This window comes from Convolutriloba macropyga, chromosome 2 (genome assembly GCF_964194025.1).
Source record: "Convolutriloba macropyga chromosome 2, txConMacr16.3, whole genome shotgun sequence".
NCBI classification, from domain to species: domain Eukaryota; kingdom Metazoa; phylum Xenacoelomorpha; order Acoela; family Convolutidae; genus Convolutriloba; species Convolutriloba macropyga.
The window spans coordinates 59,197,001-59,210,868 of NC_134469.1; the positions used below are offsets into that span (position 1 = coordinate 59,197,001).

The following is a 13,868-nucleotide window of genomic DNA, read 5'->3' on the forward strand; positions in this document are numbered from 1 at the left end:
TTCAATATTTTTTTGTGGTAAATCCATCCTTACAAAGCTCTCGCCCCCTCCTCCTTTAGAGGCATTGCGGTTGCTTGTAGCAATCTCCTGGTAGCCATCGAGGTTAATGCACTTTGTCTTAGCCTGATCCTTGAGCCACGTTTCTGCCAAGTCTCATCAACAACTCAAACTCGTTCAATTTTTTGTAGATTTTTTTGCATGACTATTCTGTTTTTTTGTTTGCAATCATTTTGAATTTTTTCTTGAACACATTACCGAGTTTAATTTTGTATCAGTGTTTTAAATGCATTTTGGTCAAATCTAACTGAATCTAAAATTTAAAAACCTGACTGTACAAAAGGTAGAATAAAGTAGAAAAAAATCAAAAGGAATGTATGAATGTGAATGTGAATGATCGCGGATATCGCAGGCCTTCACAATAGAAAAACTAAAAAGTGTGAATTTTTATTTAACCTAATTTAATTTATTTTCAATGTTGCGGATATCGCAAACTTTGACTTTCGAATTCTAAAAAATTTTTCAAAAAAATAAGACCGCCAATCTTTTAGGTCATCATTTTCTGCGGTTATCAATAAACATATGTTGCCACTAAAAATGGTTTTAAAATTTGCCATCTTTTTTGTCTTTGCTGAGTATACTGTTTGATTTTTTTTGTAAGGCGAGAGATATACACCTAAATTTTATCTTTTCTCATCTTCCCATTCAACTGCGGATATCGCGAGTGAAAAGGACTGAGAACTTGTTAGGACAATAAGAAGTAGGACAGTGTGAGAAGTCTAAAATGAAAGAAAACATGTGCCTTAAACTTACTACCATGCCACCTTGCTGCGAATATTGCGAGCAAAATGAATAAATAGGAACATTCTAGCCGACTCTCTCATCATTTTAGTATAGCTACTTTGTGGGGTTATTTTAAAATTTACTGCAAAAAAAATTATTAAATAACCAGAAAAAAAAATTTCAGTTTTAGCTGGTAACATTAGCAAGCTATGGAGTTTATTTTTTCATTTGTCTCTTGTTATCAGGGGAAAATTTTTCTTGACCTTTTTCAATTGAGAGCGTTTCCGTTTCCTTCATAAATTATCGCTTGTTGCGTTCACTCTCCCGTAAGACAGGATTTTGGATGTTATTCAGTCCATCCGCGCGATTTACTGCTCTAAATGATGTTTCGTTTTAAAGATTCTTAACCATAACTGACACTGTTCATTTTTTTTGTTATCATGAGGTAATCATTCCCGTGTTCTTCGCCGCACTTTTTTTCTGCTCCATGTTTAGGCAGTCTTTCATTAATGTATATAAAGATTTAGTGGACCCTTGATTTTCTCAAGTTTCCTTTTTGCACCAAAAACCCTATCTTTGTCGTCAAAATAGAAAAACTTGCAGATCGCCGTTTTTGGGCGTCCATTAGCTGCTGTGCCAGGTAATATATGATATGCTTTCTGTTTTCGTCCAGCTTTATATTCAAAATTTTTCAAAAAACTTTAATGTTTTTCGCAACAAATCTTTCTGGAGTCAAAGGGTGGATTGCAGATTATAACAGAGTCCTTGCTTGTGTAACGTTCTGTTTTCATCCAGCCTTATATTCATAAAATTTTCAAAAAACTGCTATGTTTCGCAACACATCTCGACTGTCTCTGGAGTTAAAGGATGGATTGCAGATTATAACAGTCCATGCTTGTGTAACGTTTGTGAGCTCTCAGTCTGTGGTTTATTTCAACCTTTGTTTTCGAGATCAATAATTTTTGTGTCTGTTTTTGGTTCGTGTCTATTAATCCGCATGCTACTTTCGATGGTTCTTCAACTTTTTTAGTCAAACAGTATAACCACTCATACCTGTTGCAGTAAAAACCGCTGGAGGATACCTCACCATCCCTGTTGTTGACTTTCTTCCTCGGTTATTGATAAATGCTCTTTAATAAATCAAAGGATAATTGTTCAAGGAAATAAAAATTACTCAGCTTTATTTTTGTTTCTTACCAAACTTTTACAATGCTTTTTTCGTAAAGAATAAGCGGGAATTATACTAGGGTGGATATAAACTTTACTTCTTTAAAGCGCACTTTGTCGGAACTCTAAACAATCAAGCACTATTGTTTTTATGTTTAGCAATGTTTAATAGAGCTTCAAGAAATATGACGCAATCAATGTTTTGTTTTCTATGCAGCCTGAATGAAAGAATTGAGAATGAAAGAGCGGACTGTTCGCTTTCACTGTTCGATATTGATCTTCATTGATCGGAGACAGATCCAAAGTTTGCCTCTTTGATTCTGCTTTCGTGATTGGGGCTGTGCCGTGGTATCGATGGAGAGGAGTTTTATGTACAATCTTATCACCAACGGTAGCAATCACATCGGCATGCCGTGCATTATTTGTTCGATTTGAATCAGTATTCATCTTCGTCTCTGAATCCATTTAATAAGTTTATCACAACTATTAGGCTACGTTATCGAGTGTTTAATTTTGATGCTCAGAATGGAGGCCTTGTGTTGACAAGTTGCTATCAACGGCTTTACGCGTTTTATCAAGTTGTATTTCTGGTAATTGTGACAATAAAAAAGCATATGCCGTTTTCAAAAGCATGAACGAGTAAGCTCATTCATTACAAAAAAGCATCTACCCTGTTTAATTTTCAAGGAACAAGTGATTAACAAGATGTACTGCCTGAGTTCCAAATAGTTCCTAAATTTTAGTAAAAGTCTAAAATTATTGTGCTAGATTCCATTAGCGATTATCTAAGTTGTGCGCAAAAATTATGGAAATCTGCATCTCGGAACTGGATCAAAATTGAGTTCTGAACTTTATCCACAAGGGGAGAAGAGAAGGATGATCAAGTGACGGAGCAAAGAAAAACACTTTCAAATCTGGCCAGACAATTCATTTAGTACAAGATTCACCATTTTTGAGCCAAAAAACAGAAGCTGGAGCGGTGATAACCGTTGCGTTGCGTTCAAGTGCGACTTACATTTAATATAACAGAAGAGAGGGAGAGAATGAAATGGAGAAAGAAACAAAAGATGAAGGAATAAAGAAAGAACAAAAAGAGGATACAAGTAACAAATAAAAGCAAAGAAATGAAGACGGGAAGAAAAAGACAATCAAATCACCATTTTTTATCCCAGTAAATTATAAATCCTTTTCCTCCCCCTATATGGGCTCGAATCCATGACCCTCGCTTCACAGCCATAGTCTAATCCCCTTGCGCTACCGAAGCCCGTTGCGGTTGTCTCTTGACCTGGCAACATACACAAAGTTTTCATCAATGACTTTTTTTGTCTCGCTTCTTTTTGCTAAGCTGTATGCTTAATGACCAAAACACAATTACAGATTAGACGCTTAAGCGTGGTGGTGGTGAATGCTGAATGTTTAAGTGTCGTTAAACATCCGACGATAGTAGTGCTGTTAACCATTGCGCTCAAGTGCGACTTGAAGAACATTCAATATATTAGATGAGGGGAGAGAAAAAAATGGAGAAAGGAATAAAAGATGAAGGAATAAATAAACAACAAAATGAATATATAAATTTAAAAAACAAAGAAACGAAGAAGGGAAGAAAAGGACAACCAAATCCCAAACTTAATTCCGAGTACATTATACATCCTTTTCCGCCCTACTTGGGCTTGAACCCATGTCCCTCGCTTGACAGCCACAGGTATAATCCCTTGCACTACAGGGAATTAAAGAAGGGAGCAAGAAAGAAACACAGTAGTGGATGATAAGATTCACCATTTTTGAGACAAAAAAGAGGCATTTTTTCGTACCGACTCGGTCTCGAACCCATGCCCCTCAATTCACAGCCACAAGTCTAATCCCTTGCACTACCGACGGCTGTTACTGTTGTCTATCCGTTGTGGCTACATACGAAAATTGGTCGATGGTTTTTTGTCTCGCTTGTTTTTGCTAAGCCGTATGCTTAATGAGCGGAAAAACATTTACAGATCAGGCACTTAAGCATGGTCGTGTAGTCTGCATGTTTAAAGATCGCTAAAACACGTGAAGATAGGAGCGTTGTTAACCATTGCGTTCAATTGCGACTTACATTTAATATATTAATATATTAGATGAGAGGGAGAGAAAGAAATGGAGAAAGAAAGAAAAGGTAAAGGAATAAAGAAAGAATGAAAAGAAGACACAAGTAACAAAAAAAAACAAAGAAATGAAGAGGGGAAGAAAAGACAACCAACTCACCAATTTTTTATCCAATTAAACGATGCATCCTTTTCCTCCACGACTCGGGATCGAACCCATGCCCCTCTCTTTCCAGCCACAGGCCTAATCCATTGCGCTACCGACGCCTGTTTCTGTTGTCTATTGAACTGGATACATTCGAAAAATATTGGTCGATGGCTTTTCGTCTCGCTTGTTTTTGCTAAGCCGTATGCTAATGAGCAAAAAAAAACATTTGCAGATCAGGCACTTAGGCATGGTCATGTAGGCTGCATGCTTAAGAATCGTTAAAACATGTGAATATAGGAGCGTTGTTAACCATAGCGTTTAAGTGCAACTTACATTTAATATATTAGATATAGAAGAATAAATAAAAATGGAAATAAAGAAGGGAGAAAGAGCGAAAACAAGATTCACCATTTTTGAGCAAAAAAAAGGAGAAGCTGGAGCGGTGATAACCGTTGCGTTCAAGTGCAACTTACATTTAATATAACACATGAGAGGGAGAGAATGAAATGGAGAAAGAAACAAAAGATGAAGGAATAAAGAAAGAACAAAAAGAGGATACAAGTAACAAATAAAAGCAAAGAAATGAAGAAGGGAAGAAAAAGACAATCAACTCACCATTTTTATCCCAGTAAATTATAAATCCTTTTCCTTCCCTACATGGGCTCGAATCCATGACCCTCGCTTCACAGCCGTAGTCTAATCCCCTTGCGCTACCGAAGCCCGTTGCGGTTGTCTGTTGAACTGGCTATATATGCAAAGTTTTCATCAATGACTTTTTTGTCTCGCTTCTTTTTGCTAAGCTGTATGCTTAATGAGCAAAACACAATTACAGAATAAACGCTCAAGCGTGGTGGTGGGGTATGCTGAATGTTTAAGGGTCGTTAAACATCTGACGATAGTAGTGCTGTTAACCATTGCGCTCAAGTGCAATTTACATTCAATATATTAGATGAGGGGGAGAGAAAAAAATGGAGAAAAGAATAAAAGATGAAGGAATAAATAAACAACAAAATGAATATATAAATTTAAAAAACAAAGAAACGAAGAACGGAAGAAAAGGACAACCAAATCCCAAATTTAATTCCGAGTACATTATACATCATTTTCCGCTCCTACTTGGGTTTGAACCCATGTCCATCGCTTGACAACCACAGGTATAATCCCTTCCACTATAGGGAATTAAAGAAGGAAGCAAGAAAGAAACACAGTAGTGGATGAAAAAAAAGATTCACCATTTTTGAGACAAAAAAGAGGCCTTTTTTCGTACCGACTCGGTCTCGAACCCATGCCCCTCAATTCACAGCCACAAGTCTAATCCCTTGCACTACCGACGGCTGTTACTGTTGTTTATCCGTTGTGGCTACATACGATAATTGGTCGATGGTTTTTTGTCTCGCTTGTTTTTGCTAAGCCGTATGCTTAATGAGCGGAAAAACATTTACAGATCAGGCACTTAAGCATGGTCGTGTAGTCTGCATGTTTAAGGATCGCTAAAACACGAAGATAGGAGCGTTGTTAACCATTGCGTTCAAGTGCGACTTACATTTTACATATTAATATATTAGATGAGAGGGAGAGAAAGAAATGGAGAAAGAAAGAAAAGATAAAGGAATAAAAAAAGAATGAAAAGAAGACACAAGTAACAAAAAAAAACAAAGAAATGAAGAGGGGAAGAAAAGACAACCAACTCACCAATTTTTTATCCCATTAAACGATGCATCCTTTTCCTCCACGACTCGGGATCGAACCCACGCCCCTCTCTTCGCAGCCACAGGCCTAATCCATTGCGCTACCGACGCCTGTTTCTGTTGTCTATTGAACTGGATACATTCGAAAAATATTGGTCGATGGCTTTTCGTCTCGCTTGTTTTTGCTAAGCCGTATGCTAATGAGCAAAAAAAAACATTTGCAGATCAGGCACTTAGGCATGGTCATGTAGGCTGCATGCTTAAGAATCGTTAAAACATGTGAATATAGGAGCGTTGTTAACCATAGCGTTTAAGTGCAACTTACATTTAATATATTAGATATAGAAGAATAAATAAAAATGGAAATAAAGAAGGGAGAAAGAGCGAAAACAAGATTCACCATTTTTGAGCAAAAAAAGGAGAAGCTGGAGCGGTGATAACCGTTGCGTTCAAGTGCAACTTACATTTAATATAACACATGAGAGGGAGAGAATGAAATGGAGAAAGAAACAAAAGATGAAGGAATAAAGAAAGAACAAAAAGAGGATACAAGTAACAAATAAAAGCAAAGAAATGAAGAAGGGAAGAAAAAGACAATCAACTCACCATTTTTATCCCAGTAAATTATAAATCCTTTTCCTTCCCTACATGGGCTCGAATCCATGACCCTCGCTTCACAGCCGTAGTCTAATCCCCTTGCGCTACCGAAGCCCGTTGCGGTTGTCTGTTGAACTGGCTATATATGCAAAGTTTTCATCAATGACTTTTTTGTCTCGCTTCTTTTTGCTAAGCTGTATGCTTAATGAGCAAAACACAATTACAGATTAGACGCTCAAGCGTGGTGGTGGGGTATGCTGAATGTTTAAGGGTCGCTAAACATCTGACGATAGTAGTGCTGTTAACCATTGCGCTCAAGTGCAATATACATTCAATATATTAGATGAGGGGGAGAGAAAAAAATGGAGAAAAGCATAAAAGATGAAGGAATAAATAAACAACAAAATGAATATATAAATTTAAAAAACAAAGAAACGAAGAAGGGAAGAAAAGGACAACCAAATCCCAAATTTAATTCCGAGTACATTATACATCATTTTCCGCTCCTACTTGGGCTTGAACCCATGTCCATTGCTTGACAGCCACAGGTATAATCCCTTGCACTACAGGGAATTAAAGAAGAGAGCAAGAAAGAAACACAGTAGTGGATGAAAAACAAGATTCACCAGTTTTGAGACAAAAAAGAGGCCTTTTTTCGTACCGACTCGGTCTCGAACCCATGCCCCTCGTTGCATAGCCACAAGTCTAATCCCTTGCACTACCGACGCCTGTTACTGTTGTCTATCCGTTGTGGCTACATACGAAAATTGGTCGATGGCTTTTTGTCTCGCTTGTTTTTGCTGAGCCGTATGCTTAATGAGCGAAAAACATTTACAGATCAGGCACTTAAACATGGTCGTGTAGGCTGCATGTTTAAAGATCGCTAAAACACGTGAAGATAAGAGCGTTGTTAACCATTGCGTTCAAGTGCGACTTACATTTAATGTATTAGATTCGTGAATTTAGAGAGGTTTTTCATCTTAGATGAGTGTCAAAATTTAACTCAAAGTATAATTTTTGGACCTGTTTTAATCACTTACTTGACAAAATTTTGTCTTTCAAGTTTCTGAAGTCGATTGTTCAACTTGTGAGAAATTATTAAACAAAATACTTGCACGGCGATGCATCGCACTGTAGGGTTTTGTCAAAAAAAAACATTTAACCACTCCTACTCGACCCGGGTATAGCAAAACCAAAAATTTGGTGACTTTTAACCTGCTGTTTAAGTCACTTAAAAACCCTGAGCTAAAGCTTGCTAAAATACGCATAATTGCAGAAGTTCTCATGTAACTGCGGAATCTATCTTGTGTATTCTTTATAAACAAATCGCGTAAAAAACAACAAAAAAGTTCTGAACTATGGCATTATGCTTTCCTGGGGCAACAATTGGAAAAAGGCACAATTGTTGAACATAAGAGTTTCTTTTCTCGAAAAATCCTGCAACGATCTTTACTCATAACTTAACTCGGTTAGTTGAGTAAAATTTTTTAATGCGATTCACGCACCTTGCTTTCAAGTTTCCTAGGATTTTCCCGGAATTACTGGGGACAAATAAAGGACTCACCAGTTTCCTCCTCAAACACCTTGAGAGCCTTAAAACATAGCTCGGAAGCTTGGAAGTTGATCGATTTCACTCTCCTCTCATAGTCTCCTGCTGTCCGCTCATAGTAATTCAATTCCTCAGCCGAGTTCTTGGCGTCGTCAATTTTGTCAACCTCGTCAAATGAAGTCATTACTTCTCCGCAAATCTGGAATCAAAAATGTAAACGGGCATTTTTTTTGTTTGGGCTTTTCGGTTCCTTGATCAAACCGAAGGGCAAAATTTGCAAGAAAACTTCAACATCGTCGATTTCAAATGTAGAAAAATATTTGATATGTTCAGCTTTCAAAAAGACAATACAGAAGCTTTCATTCGTGTATGAATTTCAGTATCAAAATTGTAATATTAATATCTATTATCAAAAAAAAAACGACGGAACTTGCAAAAAACATAGGCGCATTCGTCGTTTTTGGCTAAATAAAGTAGGTTCAATGAAAGATACCTGAAGATCAACGGCAGATACCTAGGCTAAATTTCGATCGCAACATTAATCAAGTGGGTGTTTAAAATTACATGTTTTCACATTTAAATAAATAATTATTTCAAGCTCACTTATTTCGTCTCTTAGGCTACTTCACTTCTTCATTAATTCACTTCATTACGGCTATCGAATTATATTAAGGCCCTTGTCTGGGAAAGACGCCGAGGAAAAAACAATGTAGAATTTTGAATTAAATTTCAAGAGCTTCCATAGTTAAAAAGACTCAACTCTAATGAAAGTAGTTTATATTCTAACTTGCCATCCATTCGCAAAATAATATCTGTGAATCCCGTTAACAAAAATACACAAATAACGATAAACAACTAGCAAAGAAAATTTGACCACGAAGTAATTGTAAGTAAGTGGTTTTCGGAAATCATCCCCCCTTTTTACAACTGCTACTAAACTATAGCGTGTCCCATAAAGTTGAAATAAGCGAACGTTTCAAAAGCCACGGTTTAGAATTCAAAGGTCATAGTTGAAATTTAAAACATGTAGAAAAAATTGATGAATGAAAACTTAATGGAGAAAACGTTGGAGTTCAATTGAGCATATTGATGCTCAATTGCAAGTTTTTGGCGTTTTTCGAACGTTCACCTATTTCAACTTTATGTGACAGGCTATACAAACGAACTCTAAGGCTTCTGAACAACAAAACGCACTTACGTCGAGTAAATTTTCACAAATAAAATATAGTCAGTCCCATAAAGTTGCTATCGAACGTTTCAAAGGTCAAAGTTCAAATTTAAAACATGCAGATATCTAGCAAAGCACTGCCCATTTGCATGCCCCGAGCTTTTCGAACGTTCGCTTCCGTTGCAACTTTATGAGCCTTACTATAGGTCAAAACCTTTTTACGACGATTTTACGTGTATGTATGTGCAATGTATTAAGATCAGATATAGTCTGTCCCATAAAGTTGAAATAAGCAAACGTTCAAAAACAAGAAAAACAGGCAAGTGAGCATCAAGTTGGTCATTTGAATACTGTCAACGTTTTTTTCCATTAAGCTTCTATTCATCAATTTTTTCTACATGTTTTAATTTTGATCTTTGGTCTTCGAATTCTAATCTGTGGCTTTTGAAACGTTCGCTTAATTCAACTTTATTGGAAACGTTATAGAAGAGTAGTTTTTATCTTAATGAATCATTAATTATTAGCATAACGCCCATGGTATATAGAATCAAAATTTAAGTTTACTTAATTATACAAAATTACCTATGTAAAATTGAAAAGAGAAAAAATAATTAAAATTTTGAAAAATACTCACTTAGCGCCTTTTTGACTGTTCTTTTTTTCTGAAAATCCAAATCTAAATCCAAATCTATCGCTTCGCTGCTCTTCATAAGAACTTATTTGATAAATCGGATCTTTTCTGTCCCCCCAATCCTATATAACCAGTCTGTTTGCACCCCCACAAATACGTACTTTTCGTCCTTACAGATTCTTCAATTTAGGCAAAACAAATTGCCGGCACTGGTACAAGATTCGATGCATTTTTTAACCGGTTGTCAAAGAAATTAGTCATAAAGTCACTCCTATGGAAGATAAGGGAAAAATAGTAAAAACAGGCATTAGCATTATTTGTATGCTTACATTATAAGCAAACCGATTTGAATTACTGTAAATGTGTTAATTTCAAAAGTTCGTTGCATAGTTAAATTGTAAATGCTGTTTGTGCATAATTGTATATGTAATTGTATAAAATGCAAACAATATGCTATAACACGTGTAAGTGGGGTGCAAATGGACGTGGGGGGCAAAAACAGAAAAGATCCGATAAATCTGTTTCCATTGAAATTCTTGTCAATTTCTTGTGGAATGAACGCTTCAGGAGCTGTTTTGACGGTGTGTCTTAATCACAAGCTAAAATTTCTTACTCATAATTTGCATCGCAAAAAAGCTTCGAGTTTTTTGAAGGCGAAAAGATAAAAAAACGCAGCAAAAACAAAAAGTAAACGAAACAAAGGCTATTTGACGCAAAACAAACAATTTTGACCCCCTTACAAACAAACACACACACAACACACACACACACACACACACACACACAAACGTACACCCACACACAACACACACAACACACAAACACACAACACACACACACAACGCAAACACACAACACACACACACGCACACGCACACACACACACGCACACGCACGCCCGGTTACACACACATGCGCACACAAGCACACACACACACCCACACCCAAACACACACACACACACACAATTACGCACACACACACACCCACACAAACTCACACCCACACACACACGCACGCACACACACGCCCGAACACACACAGACGCACACAAACACACAAAAACAAACACATACCCACACACACACACACACGCAAACACGCACACACGCGCACGCACGCACAAACGCACGCACGCACACTTACACACAAACACGCCCGCTCACGTGCGCACACATATACACACAAAAACACACACTCACATACACACACAGAAAAACACACACCTACACAAAAACACACACATATATACACAAAAAACACACAAAAACAAACACATACACACACTCAAAAACACACACTTACACACACACACACACACACACACACACACACACACACGCACAAACATACGCACGAAAGCACACACACAAAGACGTGCGCGCAAACAAACACACACACACACACCCTTACACACATGCACACACACAAAAACACACACACATACACACACAAAAACAAACATATACACACACACACAAAAACATACATACCCACACACAAACACACACACGCACGCACACACACGAACGCGCGCACATACACACACACACAAACACAGAAACGCACACACACACAAACACGCCCGCGCGCGCTTACCCACACATACACACACAAAAACACACATACACACACACACAAACACACACACACCTACACAAAAACACACACACATATATACACACACAAAAAACACACACAAAAACACACAAATACACTCAAAACACACACACTTACATACACACACACGCACACACACACGTACGAACGCACACACGCGCGCACACACATACATACACACAAAAACACACACTCACATATACACACAGAAAAACACACACACACCTACACAAAAACACACACATATATACACACACAAAAAAACAAAAAAACACACACATACACACACTCAAAAAAACACACTTACACACACACACACACACCCACACACACGCACAAACATACGCACGAAAGCACACACACAAAGACGTGCGCGCAAACAAACACACACACACACACTTACACACATGCACACACACAAACACACACACACACACAAAAACAAACACATACACACACACACAAAAACACACACATACCCACACACAAACACACACACACACACACACACACACACACGCACGCACACACGAACGCGCACACACACACACAAACACGACCGCGCGCGCTTACCCACACTTACACACACAAAAGCACACACAAACGTACACTTACACGCACTCACACGCCCGCGCACGCACGCACACACACACAAAACACACGAACACATACACACAATAAAACAAACACACACACATGCACACACAAAACAACACTCACACACAAACAAACACACACACACACACACGCCGCGCGCGCTTACCCACACATACACACACAAAAACACACACATACACACAAAAAAACACACACACACACATTGGACAGTGGTCAGTCCAAAACGCACATCCCTAAGATGTCATTTTGGTTTGGAATATGAGAAAAACAAACTTACCTCGCGTAGATTTATGAAAACAAACAGCTCAGATCGTGTTTGGGAAAATTCTGCGTTATGTATAGTCTGTCCCATAAAGTTGAAATAAGCGAACGTTCGAAAACGTCAAAAACATGCAATTTAGCATCAATTGGTCATTTGAATGGCAACGTTTTTTCCATTAAACTTCCATTCATCAATTATTTCTACATGTGTTAAATTTGAACTTTGACCTTTGAAATCAGTTCTGTGCCTTTGGAAACGTTCGCTTATTTCAACTTTATGGGACGCGCTAGCGTGTCCCATAAAGTTGAAATAAGCGAATGTTTCAAAAGCCTTAGGTTAGAGTTCAAAGGTCAAAGTGCAAATTTAAAACATGTAGAAAAAATGATGAAAGAAAACTAAATGGAGAAAACGTTGACATTCAAATGAGCATATTGATGCTCAATTGCACGTTTTTGGCATTTTTCGAATGTTCGCTTAATTCAACTTTATGGGACAGACTATATAGTCTGTCCCATAAAGTTGAAATAAGCGAACGTTCGAAAACGTCAAAAACAGGCAAGTGAGCATCAAATTGGTCATTTGAATGGCAACGATTTTTTTCCATTAAGCTTCTATTCTTCAATTCTTTCTGCATGTTTTAAATTTGAACTTTGACCTTTGAACTCCAACCTGCTGCTTTTGAAACGTTCGCTTATTTCAACTTTTTGGCACACACTATACGTGCGGTGAATAAAAATAGTAAGTCCCATAAAGTTGCAACGCAAGCGAACGTTCGAAAAACGTCTGACATAGAAATGAATATCATAAATGCAGATATCTGCTTGTTTTATATTTGAACTTTGACCTTTGAAACGTTTGATAGCGTTGCAAATTTTTGGGACTGACTATACGTGTTCTGAATTTGTGCGCGTGGTTAATATGTCCCAATCCACCGCTTTGGATTTACAGCTAGTCCCATAAAGTTGCAACGCTATCGAACGTTTCAAAGGTCAAAGTTCAAGTTTAACACGCGCAGAGATGAGTACTTTGTTGTTCTTTTGCATAATGAAAATTTTTCGAACGTTCACTTGCGTTGCAACTTAGGGGACTAAGTATGTAGCAAATTTCTTTAGGTTGAAACGCTAGCGAACGTTCAAAAAAATCGAGACAACAATATGCCAAGAATTGCAAGTTTTAAATTTGAACTTCACACTAAAATAGTTAAGTAAAAACGTTGTCAAGGTGAAATTAAATTAAAACTTTTTCCTTAGCTTTACCTTAACTTGAGTTAGGGTAAAATACAAATTAATCCTGTAAAAGTGAAATTACCTCAAATTACCTTAACTTTTTTTTGTAACAGTCTGTAGTACATAATTGTGCATTTTGGTAAAATTATTTAAAAAAATGTTATAGTTTCCTCAACAAAGACAGACACAGCTCCAAAACTCCTCATCGACTCGTAAAAAGCAGATGTACTAGACGAATTCCGACAGTTATCTCTACATCCATAACGTAATTGAAATTCTCCTTTGAGGAAAAAATGCTAAATGATCGTTTAAATGGTTCATTCTGTCCTCATAAAT

The 13,868-nt window shown here is 37.4% G+C and overlaps 2 protein-coding genes across 4 annotated transcripts in view; both read right to left on the bottom strand.

Annotated features, from left to right (window-relative positions):
* The window catches only part of LOC142334555 (calpain-B-like), a 199,209-nt gene extending 196,778 nt beyond the window's left edge, over positions 1 to 2,431 (bottom strand). For 2 of the 3 annotated variants that reach the window (XM_075382676.1, XM_075382675.1), the window contains exon 1: positions 2,411 to 2,425. The gene's annotated coding sequence lies outside the window, so the exon portion shown is untranslated. Of the gene's footprint in view, positions 1 to 2,410 lie in introns of all 3 variants that reach the window. The other variant, XM_075382678.1, reaches the window with a different exon arrangement.
* Positions 1 to 13,868, bottom strand: part of LOC142334557 (methyltransferase-like protein 27) — a 28,792-nt gene that overhangs the window by 13,844 nt on the left and 1,080 nt on the right. Inside the window, exon 2 of the mRNA XM_075382680.1 lies at positions 8,023 to 8,206. Within this exon, the coding sequence (XP_075238795.1) occupies positions 8,023 to 8,191 (169 nt within the window). The 5' untranslated portion in view covers positions 8,192 to 8,206. The remainder of the gene's footprint in view (positions 1 to 8,022; positions 8,207 to 13,868) is intronic.